This window comes from Ambystoma mexicanum, chromosome 9 (genome assembly GCF_040938575.1).
Source record: "Ambystoma mexicanum isolate Mex_15411 chromosome 9, UKY_AmexF1_1, whole genome shotgun sequence".
In the NCBI taxonomy this organism is placed as follows: Eukaryota; Metazoa; Chordata; class Amphibia; order Caudata; family Ambystomatidae; genus Ambystoma; species Ambystoma mexicanum.
In genome coordinates this window covers 848,586,045-848,610,524 of record NC_090931.1, presented here as the reverse complement: position 1 = coordinate 848,610,524, position 24,480 = coordinate 848,586,045, and the positions used below count along the sequence as shown (strand labels likewise).

Here is a 24,480-nt window from a genome sequence, read left to right as displayed (position 1 = left end):
GTTCCTACTGTTGTCAATATAGAGAGAAACAACATCTGGCCACGTCATTTCCCTCCCAGTGTGCATGATTTACAATCGTTCAGATAGTTTACTGTTTTTTAAGCCCGTTCAATAATCTCGTATGTTTTCACTTTTTCAAATCATGGAATATAGAATGAATTATTCAATTCCATTATCAATTAGTTAAATATGCTTGTTAATTGTTTCATTAACAATGTATACGGTTAGGTTGATATTACTTTTCCAAGCCAATTCCTATTACAGGAAACAAGGGGGAGGGGAGGTGGGCAGAGAGAACACAAACACCTTTATTTTATTTATAAAGGCAACTTTATAAATAAACTAAATTAAAGCCATGCAGGACCATGATCAAAACAACCCATTTGGTTGGGGAAGGAGGGATTTTCGATATGTTTAGCCTCTATTCCCAAATATTGCGTCAAATGTCTCACAGTGGAAATTATGAAATCAGTATTCGGCTGGGATACAGATTATGAATGAAAAGGCAGTACCTCTTTCAGTGTGGCATTTACATCTCATGTATGTGTCACTTTTGACCAAATGAGTGTTGTATTTTTGATGTATTTAATTGTTTTTTATAACACACTTAACACCTGAGTTTGGTTTCTAAGCGCAGATCCGGGATTTGAAACTCTATTGCTCTGTGGTTTTGCTTCCAAGACCAGCACGTTGCTCCTGTGCTATCCTCTGGTCATCCGTGACAGCATCCCAGCCTGCAGCGGCCCTGAGGCTGCACAAGTGAATCCCTGTCATGTCCATGGATTGTCTCACTTGCTTGGTCTTGGTACAAATCTAAACCGGACCACTGTTGGCATAGCCCTACTTAACAATGACTGCCATAAGGATTCTTGGTCTCCGGTACAAATAGAGCTATTCTAAGACTGATCCTTGCCTAGACTGATCAGGAACGTGCAGGTGTTAGTTACTCCTACACCTTTTATTCGGAATCTGTTTTTGCTTTGATTCGCAATAAAAATAAATGTTTTGATTTTCTTTTATATTGCATGATATCTTTCTGTGAAGAAATCATTGTTTTTGTTGGAAGCTAGAAATATCAAATGGATGTATTGTAAGTCATGTGCCTGCCCTTTGCAAACAAACATTATATGGGCTGTCCCTGCAAACTACTTGTTTGGTCTTAGAGTAAGGGTAGGGCAGGGCAAGACTGAGGCATCACGGAGTTTGAGGGCATATTTTGAATCCCCCCGCGTACCGCTGGAGCTTATGGACCAACTCCTTGTCTCACAATGAAGGAAATGAAGGGTATAGTTTTATAGGGCAATGCTGTAAACAAAACTGCTGTTAGTTACTACTTCATCGGAGAGAGGGCTTTAATCAATCCACTCGTTTGGGATTAAGTTTCTATGAGAAGCCAGAACTGTCCCATAACTTGGATCCCTGAATTTCAAGTCCATTCCTGTCTTTTGCTATCTGCGGGTTGTTGTGAGCGTCCAGCGGAGCCAGGGATTGTTTTGCTGATGAAGTATCCATGGGCTTTTCCATGAATTAATGTCAGTGCCCACAGTGCCGCTTGCAGTCTTGTAACATCAAGGTGAGGACATTAAGAACAGGAAAAGGGCAGACTGCAAGAGTTGATGCAGCACGGGGTGAATTTGATCAAAGACTGCTTCCCAACCTGTTTCTCTCTCATACCTAGTCGGTGCAATAAGTGGTTCTGGAAGCAAGGTCTTCTTCACCATATTATGGCAATCCTTTGAAGGACCAGCAGACACCCCTCATTGCCTGTTACTGCCCTCGGGCAGTAAAAGGAGGACAGATGAAGTGTCCAAAAGCCATCAGGGTACCCGTTTTACCCCAAACCACATGCATTTACATTGTACTTGAACACATAATGCATCCTGTCTCCTCTATAGTGTATTGAAGCTCAGTCGTTTGAAGCACATTTGTCACCTTCCTCCCTAATATGTTGATTTTAAATAGGTTCTGTCCTGTTGTTCATTGACCTTATGGAATTGTGCTGGTCTCTTAGGCATTGTCGGAGCAAGATGGTTTCCCCTTATTTCATGAGAAGGGGAGAGGGGGATGGCTTACCCCACACTCTCCTGGTTGCGGGAGAGCAGAAAGGTATCCAAAACTATGTCATCTGCGCGATGGATTGGAATGGTTTCAACTTGCCTTTACCTGGTACTTTGGTTTAATATTTTTTAGGATGATAGCTTTCTCAAGGACTACTTCTCTGTTTCTTCTTTCCAAATAACTTTGTTGCATTACTTTTGCCAATTTATTTTTTATCTAATTGCTGTTGTTTCATTTCGTTTTCCAATTCTTTTTAATTTCTTTCCCCTTATTTAGATACTCTCGAAAATAATTTGGGGCTGTTTGATATTCTTTCCTTTTGATTTTTTGTGTGTTTCTTGTTGGAGGAATCCACCCAACCCCATCCACCCAACTTTCCTCTGACGTTAGCAAATTCACTCATGATTTAGCAAGAGGAGAGGTTTTTGAGTAAGAGGTTTTTCCAATAAAGATATATATCAAGCAAAATCTTTCTTGAGAAGCATTTTTAGAAGGTAAGGCACACATGTTGGCCTAAGTCCGATTCTAGCTCTCTTGGACCCTTGTTTTGGGTGGAACAAAGCACCTTATCAGTGTGACAAATCAACTTCCGGGGCACCAGTGGTCCAGGGATGAATATCGGTTTCTAAACCATCAATCAGCCCCAGACCTCTAGTACACCAGAAGGGATCAGAACAGATTGGAGACACAAGCAAATCATAAACCTCCTTGTCCAATTTTGGTAACATGGACGAACGACAGGCTTATCAAGGTTGTGGATCATTGGTTAGTTTCAACACATCGAAAATATAATTATTACCCAATGATAAAAGAGACTGTCCAGTCAAGGTTGTATACAAATATCTATTTTATTATTATTACTACAGACAGTTCTAGCACACTACAAAATACAACCCACCCTGTAAAGGAATGCAGAGGCCAGACAGTTTCAAAGAAGGAAAAGGGAGGCACTCTGGATACTGACAGGAGGGTAGTCGGTAAAATAATTAATCACACTAGTTCAAGGATACTTGGTTTCAACACAAAGGGAGCAATGGGTGATATGGACACTATGGGCCTTAGGAGAACGAGCAGGGGACAGAACTACAATGTACCTTGTGCTTGTCGAAGTTCTTGGTGCTCCACAGGGTTTCAGGGAGCTTTGCAATTTCTGCAACAGAGTTCAAGACGGGAGACAGCTGCGGGTATCAGACGGCAGACAGTTCAGCCAGCGAGGCTGGATGGATGGCTGCAGGTTGGCCTACACGGCAGCTCTCAGTCAGGAATCACTGTCTCAGTGCTGGTTGGTGGGTCTGAAGTACTGGACAAGGCCTCTCTGACAATTTTAGTGACTGTGGCGTGACAACAATCAGCGGTGCAGTTGGTTGCAGGCCGAGGGTCTCGACTGGCTCGAAAAAAATGTCCTTTAAGGCAGACGCTGGTTGATGTTTGCCGATGCACTCCTCATAGCTTCTTCACTGGGCTTGTGTTGTCCTTTAAGGTGGACAGCCCAAAGCTGAGGAGAGTGTTGCAGACACCAGCATTGTCCTGGGTTTGTTTCAGAGAATCTCTGGCACTTCCCACCTAAGAAGATTGCTTTCAGAGCCTAGCAGGGCATGCTGTGTGCTGGCTGGATACCGGTTCTAGAGTTGCTGGACGGTCCTCTGGATTCAGTATCCCCCTCTGTTCCCTGGGAGATGTTTAGGGCAGGGATCTTGCTTCCCTCTTTGGAAATCCTGGCCTTTCTTCACTGGTGGAAGTTGTAAGGCAGACTGTACCTTCAGCCAGGGTCCGAATGAGTTGTTCTTGTTACTCCTTACAAAGTCTTCAAATGATCTGCCCAAAAGAGGGGCTCAGCCCTCCTATAAAGCCAAATGATCCCAGTGATTGTAGTAGGCTAAGCCTGTCTTAATGAACAAATCCTGGGTCCCCACCAACATTCTCCTGTATGCATGTGGTCGTAACCAGAGAGCTTTGCAAAAGAAAAGGTAAACCAGTGAAAACATGTTATACTAAGTCCCACTGTTCTTCCTGTCTGTTGTGGATCGAAGGGTCTCTCTGGTTAATTGGGCTCTCTGTGGTTCCTGATTAAAGCAGCAGGTCTCCCTTGAAGCTGTGGTGAGACCAGACGTTTGCTCACTTCCAAACCACATGCTTGTACCTTCTGAATGGGTTCCCCCTGCAGGGAGGACTACTGTAAATACATAGGGCCTCATTACGACCCGGGCGGAAAGGGATTACCGGTACCGGTAAGGGCACCGGTACCGGTAATCCCTTACCGCCCTATTACGAGTTCCCTTTGCCGGTCCTCCCTTAACGCCTGGTTTTACCAGGCGTTAAGGATGGGACCCGCAAAGGGACTTTGGTGCTAATAACGGTACCACAATTTGAGGTACCGTTATTAGCGCCTTCCCCATTCCCATTGAGCCCTATGGGGGCTCAAATGGGAATGGGGAATGGCCCTGGTGAATGGGGAATTACCGCCCCCGCCAACCTTGGGTTGGGGCGGTAATAGCTCCATTCACCAGGGCGGAGTCGGTAAGGATTTGGAGGCAGCCATGGCGCTAATAGTGCCATGGTTACCTCCAAACTCCTAATGAGGCCCATGGTCCCAGACATGACCGGTCACTGCCCTTGATACTGAGAGGTGGGAACTGGCTTCAAGTTGATGCAGTGCATATGAAAGGTTGTTGGGGTTTCCTGTCTCCTTTGTTAACCTCTAGCAGCCAGCCCCCACGTGGGCCTGTTTGAAGTATACTCGAATAGAATGTTGACTATGTTAATTGTTGCCACTATCTGCAGAGGGTAAACAAACGAACAGGGCATATCCATGGAGCCTTTGATAGTTAATTAGGCTGGCCAGGGCAGGAGGAAGCTTTTGCCTTCGCCCTTCTGAGATGCCTTTGGCTGTCATTTTCCAATTTAATATGACAGAGGGGATGGCGCCTGTTGGCTGTGTCCATCCAGAGTACATGGGTATATGTGTATGTTGTGTGGTTAGCATTGGACAATGTGCACAGATTAGCCCAACACATTTCTCCAGAGGTTGATCTACCATCATTCAATTTAATTTCAAATTTCAAAAAAGCCCAGGCGAGCGCACACTCACTCTGCGGATGGTTAAATTCCTCACAGTCAGGAGGACGTCCATGGAGGAGTGGAACCTTGAGCGCCCAGCATGTTTTGTGCACAAAGGCCCAATCCCCTAGGGAGATGAAAAGTGTGGGTAGCGGCTATATCTTTGCTCATTTCTGCTGCATACCACCACTGCTTGTTAAAAGCCGACCCCCGAACACTACAAAATCTCTTATAAAATCTCTTCTAAATCCATGGAGCAGGTTTTGACATAGACACCTTAGGTGGGAGACTTGTCTTTCCATCGTTGAATAATATATGCATGTCTTTGATTTAGTGTAAAGCTAACTTTTCTGAAGTTTTTTAAAATGTGTATTAATGGAAATATTGAAAGAGTGGAAAAGGGTAAAGGAGAACCAAATCACTGACAACGAGCAGTTTACAAAGTAACAGAGACACAGATCCTTTATTTCCGTTTCCTGTATACCAGCACTGAAGACCAGCAGGTAGCCACACCGAGATCTGTTCTGTGCATGTGTACCAGGACATCTCTCAGGGATTAGGCCCTACCCACATCCATTCTTTACCTATCAATGTTAGTCACACATCCACTCAGTCTGTCCCTAGATTCGTGACGGCCCAGGTCCACCCAGACAACCTCTGGGCTTATCAGGTGGTGGGGTGTGGGAATCATGTTGGTCCTGCTGTCGCCTGACTCTTCTTACCTAATACCTAATGCCATGACATCAAAGTGGACCTCTTGCCTTTTAGCATGGATCTCAACTCGCCCCTAGGAGTGGGAGCAGAGAGTAAAGCAGGGGTGGGGCAGATTCAGAACTATCAAAAGGGTAAAGGAGCGGTATGCACCGCAGAGGCTGGCCAGGCAGCCTGATACCTAATTTGCCTTTGTGGCTTTTTGGAGTGATCAGTAATTAGCCAAGGAGAAAGAACAAAAAGGCACAGCAGTGATTTTGAAAAGGTTTTGGTTATCATTGCCTTTGAATGCCAAGCTACTGCAGAGTCCCCAGTTACTCTATCAAACTTCTACCTCTTCCAAACAGGTAAGATTATTTTTATTCAATGATTGAATTCAGGGGGAACTCTAAACAAGAGTCATAAAAGAAACAGACAGAAATAAATCTTAAACATTTCAAAATAATATATCCACATTTTAAAATCTACATGTAAATCCATCCAAAATTACAGGAGCACATTTAATCAATTCATACACAAATTATGAACAAACCCTAACTCTTTTAAAATCATCCCATGGATTATCACAATAGTACTCAAGTAATTCAGTACAGCTAGCATCAAAATGAGTTGTTCCTCCAGCAAACAACGTATCCAAAACACAACTAATTTCAATTAGTCCAGAGTCTCCATTTCGAGAACTGTCCGCAACGTAAATCTTCCAGGCTCGCACACTCATTTATGAGGTGCTTCAAGGTTCCTCTAAGTTCTAGGTGTCTACACCAGCTACAGCTTAGATATTTTACCCAGATGTTTTTAAGAGGGACTATAATTTCCAGGGGTGTAATAGCTTAAATTGAACTTTTGTGAATAACTGTCTCTTTATCTCATTAGGAAATAAACAAATGTACAATGGAGTAGACAGGCCCTCAACCTTGCTGAAACAATCCCAATGAAATGCTTTTTTCTTCAATTCTTTATTTACGGTTAATATATCTTTGCCCATTGGAAGCGTTACACATGGTACTAAGACATGGGTACCAACCGTACAAGAGAAGGGCTACTGTGCTATATTATTATATAGCTCATCTATTCAGTGCAGCAATGTGTTATCACACACTAAGCGATTTACAAAAAAACAAAGGACCCTTTTAATATTGAACACGGTTTCTAAAGATATCAATACCAGCTCTGAACATGTTAGCTGGATAGGGGAACTGCGTGTTAATACAAGGGCCTTTCTGCAATAATCCCCCTCTAATCTCTGTAGGCCTGTAGATGAAAACATTGTTTTTGTTTCACTTCGTAAAGGCAGTTTTTTGAAGGATTAATGCAAATCCACCATGAAGTTTGAAAGAACCTCTGATAGCAGCCAAAACAGGAACACTCTTTATACTCAATTGTTCCAATGAGGCTGTTATATTCTGCTTATGCTGGACGTTTATGCTTAAATAGATACATGCTTCCACTGTCTCTAGAGGTAACGGTCCAATTATCCAAATAAGTGTCTTCTGCATCTTCCTCCTGTTTGGGAAAACCATATCTTTTTTTATTTATATTATTTTCCAATCTATCCTGTTTAGAATATTCTACCACACTATATTATGCTGCACTCCTGTCTTTCTTTGGTCCATTGGAATGACATTACCTGTGTAGCCTAACTAATCATTTGATTCCTGCCCAGGTTTGCTACGCATCCCTGTCTTAACCGGGTTCAGCGCCAATCGGTCTACAACAAGGACCCGGCATATAAAGCCTTACTCTGGCATCCAATGTCTGTAAAAGCTAGGCTCTATGTCCCAACCAGTAAGCTTCCCCATGGAAGAGTTCTATCAACCTGGTAGAAAGCCACAACGTATTATAAAAATACCACATAGAGTGGTTTCTGACCGGGGCTCAGGGATCTGTCTATTAATGATCTCAGAATGAATATGTTTTAGGTGGTACCCATTCTGTCCCTGGACCCAGATAGATTTCTTGTTGTATAAATTCATTCTTCTCCACCCATGCATTAAAATATTTTCATAAGAAACATTTAAAGATTTTGCTTGAAAAATCAAACATTGTCATGAAAAGATAATTGTGTAGATTGTCTTGGTCACCCATTTTGTGTATTGGTATTAAAGTAGTGTGGGTCCAGCTTCCGGGAAATGTCCCCAATGTCATTATTTCCTAGGCTAGGGCAGCTAACAGGCACCCCCATTCTTCTGGTTGATTTTTCAGCATCACTGGTGGGTTAACTGTCTGGTCAGGTGTCCTGGACGGTGTTACTGCTCTGATTAGTTCTAATATTTCTTCTTTTTCAGGAACTGAATATACTTGAGCATTTCTTTCAGGCTCTTGCTGCTGCTGGTCAGCTTTGCTTACGGAATGCTTCTCCTTAATATAACCTACACAAGTCTTTACATCAACTAGGTTATGGGAATCACTCATTCTAAAATTGTCTTAGTTATAATGTGCCACGATTCTCTGCTGTAAGCACTTATTAAAGTTTAGATCATTTGCTGACAATATTTGGTATTTTTAACTCCCTATAATGGACTTGCCAATTTTTATATATCTATATGAATTACCGTCATTGGCTAGCTCAAGGTCAACCATATCTGCCTTTTTCACGGAAGGTCTTGTTTTCCTCTGTGCAATGGTCAGATCAAAAATTGTGTTAGCCATCAATATCGAAGGATCTAGTGTGACCTTTTCTGAAGTTGAATATTTGTTAAGGACCTTATACATTGAGAGAACTTCACCAGAAAATTTATCCATTCCACCTCTCTCAATAATGTGCTACATAGACCGGGACAAGCGTTCATTATATTAATATTTTGACCTGATCGTCTAATGCAATTTTTTCTCCAAAAATTGGCCTCAATACCACATAAAGGCAAGTCTCTTGCAATGTATAACTGTTGCAGTTTACCATCAAGCTTAATGCTGCATACTAACTTCCATCATGTTGTGTAATTTTTAGATGCAGTATTTTAACAAAACAGACAATGTTAATAAAAATAAATAATCCAATGTGGCCCCAGAAGTAGTAGTTGATCTTGTATAGACTCTGTGATGCTCTACCAATGATCATGACTAGCACCCAATCATTTAGCCCCAAAGCCCATGCATGACCCCAGCTATTGGCCACCTTCGTTTTAATATACGTCTCAGGACTCATCTTCTCAGTTAAAACCACCACATTCGCAATTGGACATTAGGTGGGACATTTGGCATTTGCATCTCCTGGCACTATCACCAACCTATGTGCCCCACCTAGATTCCATGTTAAACAATATTTAGGTAAGAAAGGCCACGTTCCGACTAGAATTGAGCTTCTACGGTGGCTCATAATGTTTATTACTAACATTCCCTCTTTCTTATCACACTCCTTCTGGAAGAGGTACACGGGCAATCGGGCAATTAGATGTTTTCTCGACTCCCTTTAAGTTGTCAATTATTAGACCTCTCTTTACTCCAGTTAACAATCTGGCTTCATGCAGTGCCTCAGGGAACTATTATTGATTCCTCACCAACCAAAGTCTATCCATTCAAAGCGGATACTGAGCCTAACAAGGTTTCTTGCGGAATGATTATATTGTGAAATGACAAACATTTTAAATACAGTCCCTCAGTCGTCCAATGCCTGTGACCGAGTGAATTCCAAGATAGAACTCTCAGTACGTCAACGTCTTTGGTGGGACCTTACCAAAATCTCAAGTTGTAAAACTCAAGGGAGCCAGTTCTATTAATAGGTGCATTGTTTTCTTTTTACCAAACATGTTGTCCACCTGTTGTACCATCCTTCCCTTCAATGTGTATAATCTCAGTGGATTTCTAGGGCATCTATAAAAAGTATCTTGTTTGGTTCTGTTCACTTTATTAAAAAAATAACAATTATATTGCATAAATAAGTAAAATATCTTTCTTCAAACTGGAGTCCATTTCCAAATTGTTTGTTCATATCATTTCTTCTGAGACTGCACGTTTTAGACACATCATCTGCCCTCTCTATGGAGGGGGCCAGGACTGCTTAGACAAGCATGGATTTCTAGTCGAATGGCCTATATGGAGTGTACCTTAAAATCTATTCAAATAAACACAAGAAGAGAGTCCAGAGGCTGCAAGTGTCGCCATGTCAGGTGGGAGGTGTCCAGACTGTCGTGGCGTTCAGGCTTCCCGCCCGCAGCATTCTTTTACGTGTAGCACTGTATGTACAGTGGGAAAATAAAGCTACACATAGGGCTTCATTGCACGGTAGGCGGTAAGGGTTTACCGGTAAGGGCACCAGTACCGGTAAACCCTTACCGCCTTACTACGAGTTCCCTTTGCGGGACCCGACATTAACGGCTGGTTTTACAATGGGTGAGAGGAGGTGGATATAAGACCGGATGATGTAAAGTTGGGATGCAAAGTGAACAGGGAGAACAGATGGGAGGATTACAGACATGCTGGGTGCCTCTCGAAGGCTGCTTTTGCTGAGATTGGGTGATTGTCATGCCAGGATTATGACACATGACTGACTCCATGACTACTGGATTTTTAGAGGCACAAGTAGGGCCTTTCAGTGTTCAAGGGGGATTTGCTGGTGCTTTGGTTGGGGGAAGGGCTGTCTGGCCAGAAAATGGGTGGTGGTAGAAAAGTCTTTGATTTTTGGCAGCTACTGCTCCTGCCTCTGCAGTGATAATGTATGCAAGCACGTGCTTAATGCTGTTGATTGTTGACGTGTCTCGAGTTTACTGTGATGGCTTTACTTAAAAGATAGGTGGCCATGTTGGACTGTGGTCAGGCAAGACAGCGGCTGACTGAATGACACAGCCTGATCTTAAAAGGGATCTATGAACTGCATTTTATTCACAGCATGTGCTTTTTTCTAAAAGGTTGGATCCCACTCACTGCTGCCAAATGTATAATTTCAATCTCCTCATAGACTGGAGGTATTACTAAGATACAGTGGGCCTCATTACGAGTCCGGCGGTAACTGTGCCGGAAATTCCGGCAGGTTACCACCGGACTCGTATTACCATTCCACCTCTGTGATTGCCGGAATGACTGGGGCATTACAACCCCGGTGACCCGGTAATTCTGGTGGCGGAATTCTGTTAATACCCATTCCCATGGAGTCCTCCATGGGAATGGGGAAGTGGAAATACCATGTTGTAATGATGCTGGTGTTTCCATGTCCGCCTGCAGGCGGGTGCTGTTAAATCCACCTGGTCAGACCTGGCGGGAGTGACACCTCCTGCCTGCAGGACTCTTAATCAGCCTGTCTGGAAAGAACAATGGTTGCGGATTTACCACTACCGTTCTTTCTGGACCGGCAGAGTTGTATTGAGGCCCAGTAAAATGTGCCATTTTGTTTCAAAAGTTCTCTTGCCATTTTCCCCATCCATTGGTTCCTTTTGCATCCAACCCCCAATCTCCGATCTTAAAACGTTGCAGGATCCTACTAGAAATCCAAGAATCCGTCAATGGCCTTGTTTGTGGCCTTCTCAACAGTGCTGTGACTGACCCTCGAAGAGAGACCTGGGTCCTTTAGGGAAGTAAGAAAAGAAGGGAAGTCGGGGTCTTTGTTATGTGGGAGTGGCAGGCGGTGGTTACAATATGAAAACACATTGCCATCAGGAAACAAAACAACGTTCTACTAGCGAAAAACCAAAGTTCTGCCTGTTGCGGCTCCTTGTCCGAGAATTTCAGCCTGTGCCATATGGTCTTACAGAGGTACTGCAGCTTCCAGGCACTAATGTGGTCCACCTGTGTGTGGCCTGCCTACCCAATGAAGCCGGCAGAGGGAGGGCCATGGCCGCCCCCACCCCTTTAAGCTGTGAAGCGCAATTCACTTGTCCTTGTACGCACTTTGAAATGCTGCGTCGCTTGCAATCCAATCTGGGCTAGAGTGGCCCGTAATTATGTTCTCCATCCTGCGAGGAGGCCAGGCTATTTGTCAGCATTTAAAGAATAGCGGCTCCATTTCTTCTTCATTTGTTTTCAAAGAAACATTGTTTTTCCCTCGGATACAGGCTGGACCTGGTGTGAGCCTGGGTGGCGCCTTGATGGGATGTCAATGCCTCTTCTGATTCACACACATGTTTCTCTGATGAGGCCAGGCCCCCCCAGCCCTCCGCCTCACTGGCGTGCCTCGGGACGAGGCAGCCAGGTGTGACATTGCTTTGCGCCAGTCTGTCTTTTTTGCACGTAGTTCTGCTTTTATGAACTCTACCCAAATATCTTTAAAACCGGCTCCTCCCCATTGTAACTGCCCCTTTCTCAAGAAAGCAACCAGGCCATTTACAAAATGCTCATCCGATGTATCTGCACGATTTGTAAGGGGCAGCCCTAGCTGGGAAGCACCCCAGTGCTGTATAGGGGCGCGCGCCCAAGGGGATGCAGGTAGGGTTTGAGGGTAGCAGAGGTGAACCGCGCACCGTTACTGTGGAAGAGCTGGCTCGACTCGGTGTGAGCATCGGAGCAAGATTTACTCTTGCGTAAGTACGCTATGCAGCTGAACATGGCAGTATGTAAGCGGCTATGTTATGATATGAGTTGGCAAATTACAGTTTAACCATTAGTGGCAGTGATGTTCCGCTCTTTTGTGTGCGTGTGTTCTCTACTTTACAGTTGTTGACATGTGGAAGGGGCTCTACCCTTTGTCTCAAAGCTTGTAAGCCGTTATGCATGTAAAGTGGTACCCAACCGTGGCGGTGATATTGGTTTTAGTACCTGTGAGTAATGTGTTGCAACTTGACATGTTTTATTAGATGGGAGTCTCTGTGTCATCCTAGGTTGTTATATAGCTTTACACAACTTTATTCAAGCATGGACATTGCCCTGCTTGGATTGGGGTAACTGCATTTATGATTGGTTAATCCCTTCCCATGGGTTCCGTCGGCTATTTCAAAGGTTGGATAGGATGCATTCTCCAATGTTTTGAGCAAGAAAGCAAGTGTGTATTGACTCTTTTATACAGGTAGCCCTTGAGTGGCATGGGCTGGTGATGGTCCACACTATTTAGTGAATAAGTGTTGCTTTAAGAAATTATTATCATGGCATGTGCTGCTGGTAGTTGTACTAGCCAGATGCTGCAGAGTCTAGTGCTGGTAACTGGTCTACTTTGGTGTGGTGATGCTCACTGGACTGGTGTAGTGCTTTTGGAAATTGTAGCCTGATTAGTGTTTATATGTTGTGTTTTACAGTTGCTATACCTGCACAGTACAGCCCGTAGGCTGGACTACTTTGGGTAGTGAATACTGGAATTAGTGGTGGCCCCAGTGGCTAGATTGATCTATTATTGTTATAGGCCAGTACTAAAAGACACACAGCAGTGCACGCATTAGGCCTCTAGTTGGTCTCATTTCTTTGTGCTTAGTTGCAGCCACTCACATTAGTTTAGGTCATATCGTATGAGAGAGTCCAGTGTTGTCTGTCATACTTGGGATGTGCACTGTTGGTCTGTGGTGAACTATATTAATTCAATATTGTCACATGTTATGGTTTTATGCTATGAATATGTAAACGTCTGACAATTGTATGTGTGTATGTTATGTTATGCATTGTTGTTTGTCATATCAGACACACAGATGTGTGTATGAATTTGGCATGAATTTTATCTATCAATGTATAAAGATTTTTTTTTACTGTTTCATGTTACCATAGAATGTTGTTTTGTGTTACATTGTTCTTATTTAACAAATGTATATTGTTCTTATTAAACTGATGTATACATTGTTACATATTGTGGTCTAGCTGGGTGGTGTCTTAGTTTTTGTGTGACGTTTAGACGTATTAACAACATACATTGGCTGCTACACACACAGTAATAGGTGTCGGCAGAAATATACTCACGTGATTGAGTGCACTGGTTGAGGCCAGGGTAATTGTGTGTTGATAGAATTTGTTGCACCTTCTCTCCTGGTGTTTCGGGGTACCCTGGTGTTTTTCAAAGCAGTACGACACGTGTAGCACTCCAGTTATGATTACAACATATATTGAAGTGATCTTTCTAAATGAACCTTGTACAATTATGAAAAGAATGAGTTTACAATGTTAGAACAATCCAATATATATTTTTAAATAGCTTCTTTTGCTGAGATTGCCCACCATTTTGTCTTTCAAAGATTCCTTCCTTTTTGGAAAGGGTCCCATTCAAAACCAAACCAATGAACTGTTTTTATAACTTACAAAAAAACAGAACAAAACAGACATCATTTTAGACTCTACAGTGTGGCCCTTTGGGGCCTTACAAAGTCTGTCAAGACCTCAACAATCCTCACAGAGACTTTCCACATCCCCTTCATGTCCTCGTGCCCGTCCCTGGCATGGACAGGTGCCTCAGTGTGATGGTGCCATCCCGACAGCTCACACAATGACAGTGTATGTCTCTGAATACCAGGCTGGCGCCCACCTCAGTGTATGTGCCTGTCCCTGATGCTCTGATTCTACTGAATGACCCCCACTTCAGGTATCTGTGTATTTTGTCTGCTCACACTGCTGAGACATTGGCCCTCATTCCGAGTAGGGCGCAAAGGGATACCGGGCACCGTTAAGGACATCGATGCCGGTAATCCCTTTGCCCCCTATTCCGAGGTCCCTTAGCGGGTCCCTTCCTTAATGCCTGGTTTTACCAGGCGTTAAGGCCGGGCCCGTGAAGGGACTTCAGAGCTAATAACGGTACCGCAATTTGTGGTACCATTATTAGCGCCTTCCCATTGAGCCCTATGGGGCTGAAATGGGAATGGGGAATGGCTTTTTCAATGGGGACTTACCAGTCCCGCAAAGGTCGGAATAGACCGGTAAGTCCCCATTGAACCAGGGCGGACTCACTACCGGTATGGGAGGTAGACTAGAGGTAGTGGAGGTAGAGATTACCTCCAAACTCGGAATGAGGGCCATTGAGTGAGAGTGAGCGATACAGAGAGATAGATGTAGAAAGAAAGAGATTGCAGAGATAGAAACAAAGATAGAGTAAAAGTGTGTGTGTGTGTGTGAGAGAGAGAGAGAGAGAGCGAGAGAGAGAGAGAGAGAGAGAGAGAGAGATCATCCTATGCTACTCAGGATACAGCTAGTTGCCTACAATTGCTGCTAATCCTGTTTCATTCAGATTCATTTTTGACACATAAATGACCAGAGACACGTTGTTGTAAAGTGATTTGTTCAGAATCACACATTTCACATAAGTGAGGAAACTGGGATTGGAACATGCACACCTAGCGGCTAAAAAGGGAATTGAATCCATCACCTTTTCACCAATTTGTGCAATGGATTCCCAGCCACAAAACCTTCTGCAAGCGTATGCGGACTAGCAAATCGCTTGCACATTTGCTTCCTAACACTCTGGCATTTAGTATCTGCTATAACAACATGTAATAAAAACGATTGTCCTTTACAGCTGGTGGAACCACTGACCCCAAGCGGCACAGCCCCAAACCAGGCCCAGCTGCGCATACTGAAGGAAACTGAGCTGAAGCGAGTCAAAATCCTTGGTTCCGGGGCTTTTGGGACAGTCTACAAGGTAGGTTTCTAGTCAAGTAAACCATGTCTAGTGATTCACTACCTTTGCTATGCAAGTATCACAGCAAATCTGTTCACTGGAAGTGCTGGGATTATGGTAATGTGCCTTCATTAAGAACTTTACAATTGACAGCTACTGTGTAGAGGGTTGCAGTCATACATAGATATCTTAAACACACCTAAATCCTGGTCAGATTAGCATGTTGCTAGACAAAGGAAGATGTTAACATCTTTAAATCAAAAATATTGTGGATGGCTGAAATTATTCTGGGTCTGGAAGGGTCTACAGACTATTAGTGAGATGAGATGATGCTTTTAAGGGATGTGTTTGCCCTCTTCTGAATTCCATTTGGTGATACTGTCAGCTGGCAACTCAAGCATCTAGAATCAGATACTGTGTCCCATTGTTTATGCAAGACCTTGCCTGGTGAGAGTCACCTGCTTAACTTATCCTTTTCCCAACAGGGTGTTTGGGTTCCAGAGGGAGAGACTGTGAAAATTCCGGTTGCTATCAAAATTCTCAATGAGACGACTGGTCCAAAAGCCAATGCTGAGTTTATGGACGTAAGTGGAAGACCCTCACCCTTCGTAATATTGCATTCTTATTCATGATTCTAGACATGCTGTTGCCATGGAGAAATTAATCATGTTGAATTTCCTATTTTGGGAAGAGTGAAACTGATAAGTGTGGATTTAATAGATGCATGATTACAAATATACATGCTTGGGGTTGCAGAAATGTGTCCAAAAATGTCATTAGAGATTTGTGAGAGATGGCAACAGTGCACACATGTTTCACTATTGCTGTATAGCATGTGCCAGTGCTTTGTTAAGGTAATGCTAGAAGAGGCGGGTTTCGGCACCAAGCATTAGTTGACTAATAGCAATTGCAGACCTTGAAGCAATGAGTTTAGTCTTTTACACAGGTTTGTGATTCAAGGATCTCTTTGTATATGCCATAATGGAAAGTCCTGGGTGACATGTGATGCTGAACATATCCACCCCCATGTCAAGCCCAGAGCAAGCTCATCTACCGAGGAGCAAGGATCCACCACAGTAGTGTGCGGAACACGTTCACACCCAGTCAGAGCGGATAGACGAGGTCACGCGAGTTGCAGTTTACCATAGCAACCTTGTCATCAACATCAAGGGGATGCATACTCCATAATGGAGGAGTAATTTAAATTGGCAGTCAGGCGCAGTGCTAGCATCAAGTTGGTACGTCGAATGCAATTGCTTTTTGAATACTCAACGGTTACTCTGCTAATAACTTTGGCATTTATATAGCGCTACAAACCCTCAGGTATCTGAGCACTGCTTATTATTACCCACGGTGTGTGGTGCTCATTTATCGACCTTAGAAGGATGAAAGGCTGAGTTTGGCCTTGCCGGGTTTCGAACCTGGATTAGCAGGCTCTGCACAGATGTCAAAGCAAGCACTCTACTCGCTGTGCCACTTGACCTGGCTGATCACCAAAATGCACAGAATGCACATACTGAATTCAGTGCACTGTGTAATCATATACCGTAAGAGGGCAGGTCTAATCGGAGAAATGAACTCCTGGTGAAGTGTGCACAAAATCTGTGACCTGCATTGTCCAAGGCTTTATAAGCACTGCATTTTGTGGTGAGCCCCAGATGTGCAGCTGGACGGTTGCTGAGAGCAATTTCAAGAGGTTAAGATTGCAATGACTAGCTAAATATAATATTCTCCTACAATTCCCATTTTTTGTATTTGAATAACATTCCATTACAAACCAAATGTTGAAGTGATCTGATTGTGAATTAGACATTTATTATGCACTGACTGTGTCTTATCATTAGTAGATTGAACATTGTTTTGCAGAGGTGCCCCACAGATTAATGTAGGTTTGGATGTTGACAATACCTAGTTTGTCACTGAATAATTGCCCGACTCTGTAAACTCTGTTGATACAAATGTCTTCCTATTTGTCTGTAAAGAGACTTGAGAAGAACTCTTTGACAAAACAAAAGAGATGATGATGATGGTTGAAAGGTTTAGAATTAATCTTAACCTCTTGAAATTGCTCTCAGCAACCGTCCAGGCACCCGTTCTTCTGCCTGCCAAGCTATTACATTAAAGGGAAAGACTATATGCAATTCAAGGTTGCTCCCAACCCTCTAAAAGGGGCAGTGGAGTCAGAACTGCTTGGTCACATCCCTCTTGCATGAAACCACAAGCAATTCCAGACATCATCAGTGAGGTGTAGTTTGGGTGTCTAGGCCCAGCATGCTATGGACCCACATCTTGACATGCCCGTCCCACCCCGGGTGACTTAGACAAACCAAAAGAGACAATGGTTGAAGGTTTGGAAATAATCATAACTTCTGTCAGTGCCTCTGGGCAACCCTCCATACCATTGTTGTTTTGCCTGCCAAGCCATTACAGAAAGGGGAAAGACCATGTACTCTGTCGGATTTGGTCTGTGACGCGTCATCTCTTTAATGCTAAAGAACAACCTGCTGTTCTTTGACTACTGCAGTGGAAACTGTTTCATCAGAGAGCCAGCTCACCAGTGTTGCATTAAATGTGAAGGATATTATGGGGCATCTGCAGGCTCAGCCACATTGAGCAATTAACCCCACACCTTGCTACAGCACCACCTGGACTCTGCCCCCGCATCCCTGTGGAGTTTAGAAACAGAGGGCTATCATGATGTAAGCCTGTAGTCTAGTGATGTTGATTTTGTGCAGTCACATGTTTGCAGTCATTTCTTGACACAAGCATGCTGCTTGTTGTTGTGCACAATGTGAATAGCATTTGCAGTACCATAAACATTGAACACATTACTTGCAAATTAAATAAGCACATTTGCACTCTCATTAGCTATATGAAACATCTTTGATCATAGAGGTGCTGTTGCCAGAATGATGGGGGAGGTCCTGGGACAATGAGAAGTGGCCTTACCCGGCCCATCCTATTAAATCTCTAAATGTCATATTTGGTGATGTACTCCCTAATACAAGAATATTCCACCTAAACTTTCAGTTCAATATTTGATTGGTCTATTTTATGTGGCTAACATGGACCCACTTTCTGCATTTTGTTATTGTTGCTTCGAAAGCCTCCATTTGAAAGTTAGTCTTTGGAGAGATCAGAGGTTACTTACTATATGTTGTGGAAAAGGCATTGATCTACTCGCTTCCTGGATCCTTCCATATGTGTTCCAAGTTAGAATAATATTCCAGCTGATGATGTGGTTCTCATCTCTTAGCAGGCTAATAGCTTTTCAAAGCCAGAGGTCATGGTAGGCACTGGTCCATCTGCTCGTTACAGGCCATTGCCTTGACACCAAGACAACATCCCTGAACTGAAAAGTGCACTTGCAATATTTGTATCCATTTTGAGCCCGCGGTTTCTTAAATAATGTCAGTATTGTCTTTTATTTTCATGTCGTTATACAGATGCCCCATGCATCTTCCTTGCAGGACAAAGGCTGTGATTATGATAGGTCCTTTGACTATACAATGATTGATAACGTTCAAATGAAGTCCATTGGTTTAACTCAAACAAAATACATAGCAAATGATGTCCCTACATCATATACGAACAGAACAATGCATTCAGCTTTATTCACACTTCAAGTAAATACATGAAATGTCTAACGAGTGTTTTGAATAGTATATACCCAATAATCACTAAATGACATGACTTACTATATATAGTCTGATCAACATACATGTTCTTTCTCTTTGGCATTGCACTGTGGTTTGAATTGCCACGTTCCTCTATATGTATATTCCTTAGTGTGAAATGACTAAACATGTTTGAATTGAGCCGTTATTTAATAAGCACATGAAAAACTACATGACAAGATCTTCACCCATGCAATGTTACCTATAGAAACAATCTATAAAAAAAGATTTGATTGGAGAAGAAGTAGATTTGTTGAGGTTATGGAGGCACTATTTTGCTTTGATGGTGGAAGAGAGTGAGTCCTAAAAGAGAGCAACAAGAGACAGAATATGGTTGTGTTTGATTTCTGAACAGGTTGGTGTGAGGGAGTATTGTGTTCCCAGAATGTTCAAAGCCTCTTTTCTCCTTAGTGGAATTAAAGGTGCTTTAGTGCAAGAAGCAATGTGGATAAATGACCTAAGCATTCTCAGTGTCTGTTATATCCGCCCTACGTCTCGCAGCGCGGTGACGTAGGGCAGCTTAATAAAAGCCCCGCCCCCTGGAGTGGGAGGCTGTTCCGGGCAAAGTGAAACCAGCGTGTGTGTGTTTTCTTTAGTGCTCCTGCCTAGGCCGCGCTCCAGGCCACGTGGCCTCCTGGACCGGAGCCAGCCCCTCGTGCTGGGCCTCCGGGGAACACAACAATGGCGACGAGGAAGTGAGCGAGCATCCACGCTCTCCACCACGATCTCGCACGCGGATGCCACACGGACGCTCCATGTAAATTTTTGGACACCCGGTGGGGGCCCCCACGATCACGTGACCCCCACCCCCAAAAAAAAAAAAAAAAAAAAAAAAAAATTTCTTTTCATTCCCCTCCCACACCTCATCCTCAGGGGGTGAAATTTTTTTTTTCTCTTCTCTTCTCGTGTCATCCCGGTCATCACCTGCACAACGTCTCCTGCATGGCACACAGGCCACGAGGCGCCAATCCATCGGAGTACAAGTGCCGGTAGGACACTGCCCCACCACAGGGCGCGCACGAACCCAGAGGGCAGAGAATCGTTGACCAAGCGCCCGCAACACCATGGCGACTGGGTCATCTACCCCTGGACCCTCCACACCGTCCAGGATGGCGGCAAACCTGTCTATGGCGTCACCACCGCCTCGCACGCAGGGGAGTTCGTCGACGTTGATCCAACCATTCGACCCATTCACAGACCCATCGTCCAGTGGGGCCAGATGGCAGCTATGGCTACAGAAGTTTGAGATGGCCATGGAATGTAAGGACGTCACGTCATCCAGAAAAATGAAAGCTCATCTACTCCTCAGTGTGGGCGACGAGGTGCTCCGCATCTTTAACTCCCTGGATGTGGATGACGGCCAAGATGCATACCGGAGTGCGAAGGACGCTCTAACAGCACATTTTCTCCCGCAACTAAATCCAGACTATGAAACCTTTATCTTTTGCACAACCATCCAGGCCACCGATGAGACTCTCGACGCCTACCACACGAGGCTGAGGAAGCTGGCCATGTCGTGTGAGTTTACGAACACTGAAAGGGAGATCAGGAGGCAAATCATAAATGGAATTCACTCGGAGAAGCTGAGGCGTCTTGTGCTCAGTGAAAAGGGCATCCCTCTACAACGCATCCTGGAACTGGGTCGACAGAGGGAGCTTGCCCACTCCAGGGCCGCCAACATGGAAGTGACCCTACAAAAACTCCAGCCGTCATTTTCCACAGCGATGGTTGCTCAAATCTCGGACAGACAATCAACGAGGAGCGAAAGTGGCAGCGGTTACACCCAGAACAGGTGGCAGCCTCGAGCACCAGGACCAACCGAATGTGGATGGTGTGGTGGTCAAAGGCACGGAAGGCGAAACTGCCCGGCGCAAGGCACCACGTGCGGAGCATGTGGCAGGAAGGATCACTACGCGAAAGTGTGCAGATCAGTGAACACGCCACCACAGCCTCCACAAGTATCCCAGGAAAAAGGGTCATCGAAAAAAAAGAAACAAGCCAGCGCGAGGAGGGTAGCGGTAGTCAACTCCTCGACGGAAGAAGAAAGGGATGACCTCTCAGCCCTATGACAAACAGCAGGCACGGAGAACGAAGGAAAGGGCCGAAAGGTGTACTTAGTATCGACACTAAACCAAGGGCCAGCACCGTCGAAAAGAACCTCCAGGCGACGAAAATGCATGGTCAACATACAAGGCCAGGACATACAAATGACCATTGACACGGGGGCCTCGGTAAACGTCATGCCAACCACCGTTTTCCAAACCCTCGCACCACGACCCGAGCTAAAATCCACAGACACTCGGCTATTTGCCTACGGCAGTCGGAAACCTCTACCAGTCATCGGGAGGTTCCGCACCACTCTTGAGCATGGCGAACAGAAGTTGTGGTCAAAAATCTATGTTGTCAAGGCGGGAATTGAAAGCCTGCTGAGCGGAGATGCGGCTGAAGACCTGGGCGTGGTCAAATTCATATGCCACGTTGACGACACATCCGAGGTCGAGAACTTCCTCAGGCAACACCCCAAGCTACAGAGGGGGATAGGCTGTCTCAAAGGAAAGATCATCAAACTACATATTGATCAATCAGTGCAACCACGCGCGGTAAGACACCGAAGGACACCCTTCCACATGAGGGAACAAGTTGAGAAGGAGTTAAGGTCACTCGAAGCCGCTGGTATTATTGAGGAAGTCACGGGACCAACACCGTGGGTTTCCCCGATGGTGGTCACCCGGAAGCCCAAACAGCCAGGAAAAGTTCGGATCTGCATTGACATGCGCCTGCCCAATGCAGCCATCAAAAGAGAACGACACATAACGCCTACAATTGATGAAATCATCACTGACCTCACTGGATCGTGTGTGTTCTCGAAGGTAGACCTAAAGGCGGGGTACCACCAGCTGAAGCTACACAGAGAGTCGCGCTATATCACCACGTTCTCAACCCACCTAAGTCTGAGGAGGTACAAGCGCCTGAGTTTCGGCATATCATCGGCCGCGGAGGTTTTTCAACAGACCATCCAGGAGGTCATCAGAGGCATACCAGGGGTATTGAACGTGAGCGATGACATCCTAATACATGCACCGGACACCAAGGAACACATCATGAGACTCAAGACACTACTGGGCAGGCTGGAAAGCGCCGGACTCACAATCCATCGAGAGAAGTGCGAATTCCTAAAACCAGAAATAACTTTTTTTGGATACAGGTTCGACCGCACCGGCATATCACCTGATCCCCAGAAAGTGGCGGACATACAAGCTGCCAGCCCCCCCACGACTCCCACCGAGGTGCGCAGTTTCCTGGGAATGGCCACCTACTGTGGCAGATTCATTCGGAACTTAGCAACCCTATCCGAACCGCTGCGGGAACTAACAAAGGCCAGCACCAAGTGGGACTGGGGGTCCGAATGCCAGGAAGCATTTGAGAGCATAAAAGACTCCCTGTCAACTGATACCAAGATGGCCTACTACGACACGGACCTCCCTACAGAACTATTTGTGGATGCCAGCCCAGTCGGACTTGGAGCAATCCTGATGCAGGTCACGAAAGAGGGTCTACATCTACTGGTGGCAATCGATGATCACTCACGCTATCCAGAGGTCGAGATACTGGAGTCCACCGCCGCGGAAGTGATCATCCCGGTGATAGAAAAGATGTTTGCCACCCATGGTCTGCCCACGACCATTAAGAGTGACAATGGACCCCCATTCACAGGGGAGGAATTCAAGTCATACCTACAGGAACTGGGCATTAAGTATCACCACATCATGCCAAGGTGGCCACAAGCTAATGGGGACGTCGAGCGATTCATGAGGACCATCAACAAGGTACTCCGAGTATCAAAGGCAAACGCCAGCCCGTGGAGGATCGACCTATTCCGGTTCCTAAGGAACTATCGGGTCACCCCCCACAGTACCACGGGCATACCACCTGCTGACCTTATGTTCGGAACTATCATCAACTCGTCGATTCCCCATCATCCAAGCAGAACCCCTGACGACGTCGACCATGCACGCGTGGAAACGAGGAGAACACGTGCCAACGCTCACATGAGCGCCAAGAGAAGAGCAAGGCCCTCAAACCACAGAGTGGGCGACCAAGTCATCATGTTGCGAAATCCCACGAAATCCAAGTTAGACACCAGGTATGAGGAACTGCCATGGACTATCAGCAACCGGCGTGGGACCATGATAACTGTCACACGGGGAGGTCGGGAAGTAACAAGGAACGCCTCCTGGTTCAAGCCCGTGCCCCAGCACCTCTGGACGGATTGCGAGGGGCCTCACCACGACAACGAGCAACAAAGCAGTGACGTGCCGGCGCAAGACCCCGAGGAGGAATCCGCAGGGGATCGCAGCTGGCAATCACCGAGACTGCCCAGCAGTGAGGACACATGCAGCGAAGGTGAGCAGACTTACGAATCGAGCGGGGACAGCCCCCAAGCGAAGCGGTACAGTCTGAGAAAGACCACGAGACCGCCGGTGAGGCTGAATGACTATGTATGCTAAGCCAACAGCAGTGGCAGGAGTTTATAGTTGAGCATGTTGCTTATGTTTGTTTTGTTAGGTTATTTTGAAATAAAGGAGGAATGTTATATCCGCCCTACGTCTCGCAGCGCGGTGACGTAGCGCAGCTTAATAAAAGCCCCGCCCCCTGGAGTGGGAGGCAGTTCCGGGCGAAGTGAAACCAGCGTGTGTGTGTTTTCTTTAGCGCTCCTGCCTAGGCCGCGCTCCAGGCCACGCGGCCTCCTGGACCGGAGCCAGCCCCTCGTGCTGGGCCTCCGGGGAACACAACAGTGTCCATATTTAAACATTTACAATACCTAACCCTTTGGCCTCATAACTGCATTCTTTAGCTTGCACCCAAAGCAAATTAAAAACGGGCGTGGCTTAATTCTTCATCCAGCACACCCACTGCTTTATTTAGCTGCATGTATGAAAGTTTGTGATTTTTGTAGATCACTGAGAATCTCCGAATTCCAATGCTAACCAGCTGTAGCCTAGCTGCTTAGAACTGGACTGGTGTACAAAAATAGAGGTTTCACAATGTTACTTGAAGTGGGAGAAGATGAAAACAAGATGGCGGGGGGGGCAGTCAATGATTCAGCAGTTGGTGTCAGGTCAAGAGTTCTTAAAGGCAAGAGTCTTCAGTTCCTTCCATAAATGTGTGTGAGAGACGACACGCCTCATCACCTGAGGTCATTTCCCAGAGCCCTGGAGCAGAGATGTACAGAGCCTGTTTGCTTGCTGTCTCGTTCCTGCACTTCTTTGATTCCAATCTGGCAATGCCATTTCTTCTACTGGTGCGTTGGCCTAACGAGGTGGTGGGATTTTCAGGCAGGTGTGAGGTGCCTTGGTCTTCATTGCCTTGTAGGTGATGCAGACTGATTTAATGATAATGATGTCAGCGAGAGGAGACCAGTGCAATTCTTTCAGGGTTGCATTTTCTGATCTTTGATGGCACTTTGGGTCGCGTTCATGGGTGCCAAAGTGGAAGCTTTGTTCTCGCAACATGGACCATTCTTCA

General features: G+C 45.2%; 1 protein-coding gene across 4 annotated transcripts in view; it reads left to right on the top strand.

Annotated features, from left to right (window-relative positions):
- Positions 1-24,480, top strand: part of ERBB4 (erb-b2 receptor tyrosine kinase 4) — a 2,687,977-nt gene that overhangs the window by 2,257,493 nt on the left and 406,004 nt on the right. For all 4 annotated transcript variants that reach the window (XM_069615918.1, XM_069615916.1, XM_069615919.1 and 1 more), the window contains exons 18-19: positions 15,176-15,298; positions 15,763-15,861. In XM_069615918.1, the coding sequence (XP_069472019.1) occupies positions 15,176-15,298; positions 15,763-15,861 (222 nt within the window). The remainder of the gene's footprint in view (positions 1-15,175; positions 15,299-15,762; positions 15,862-24,480) is intronic.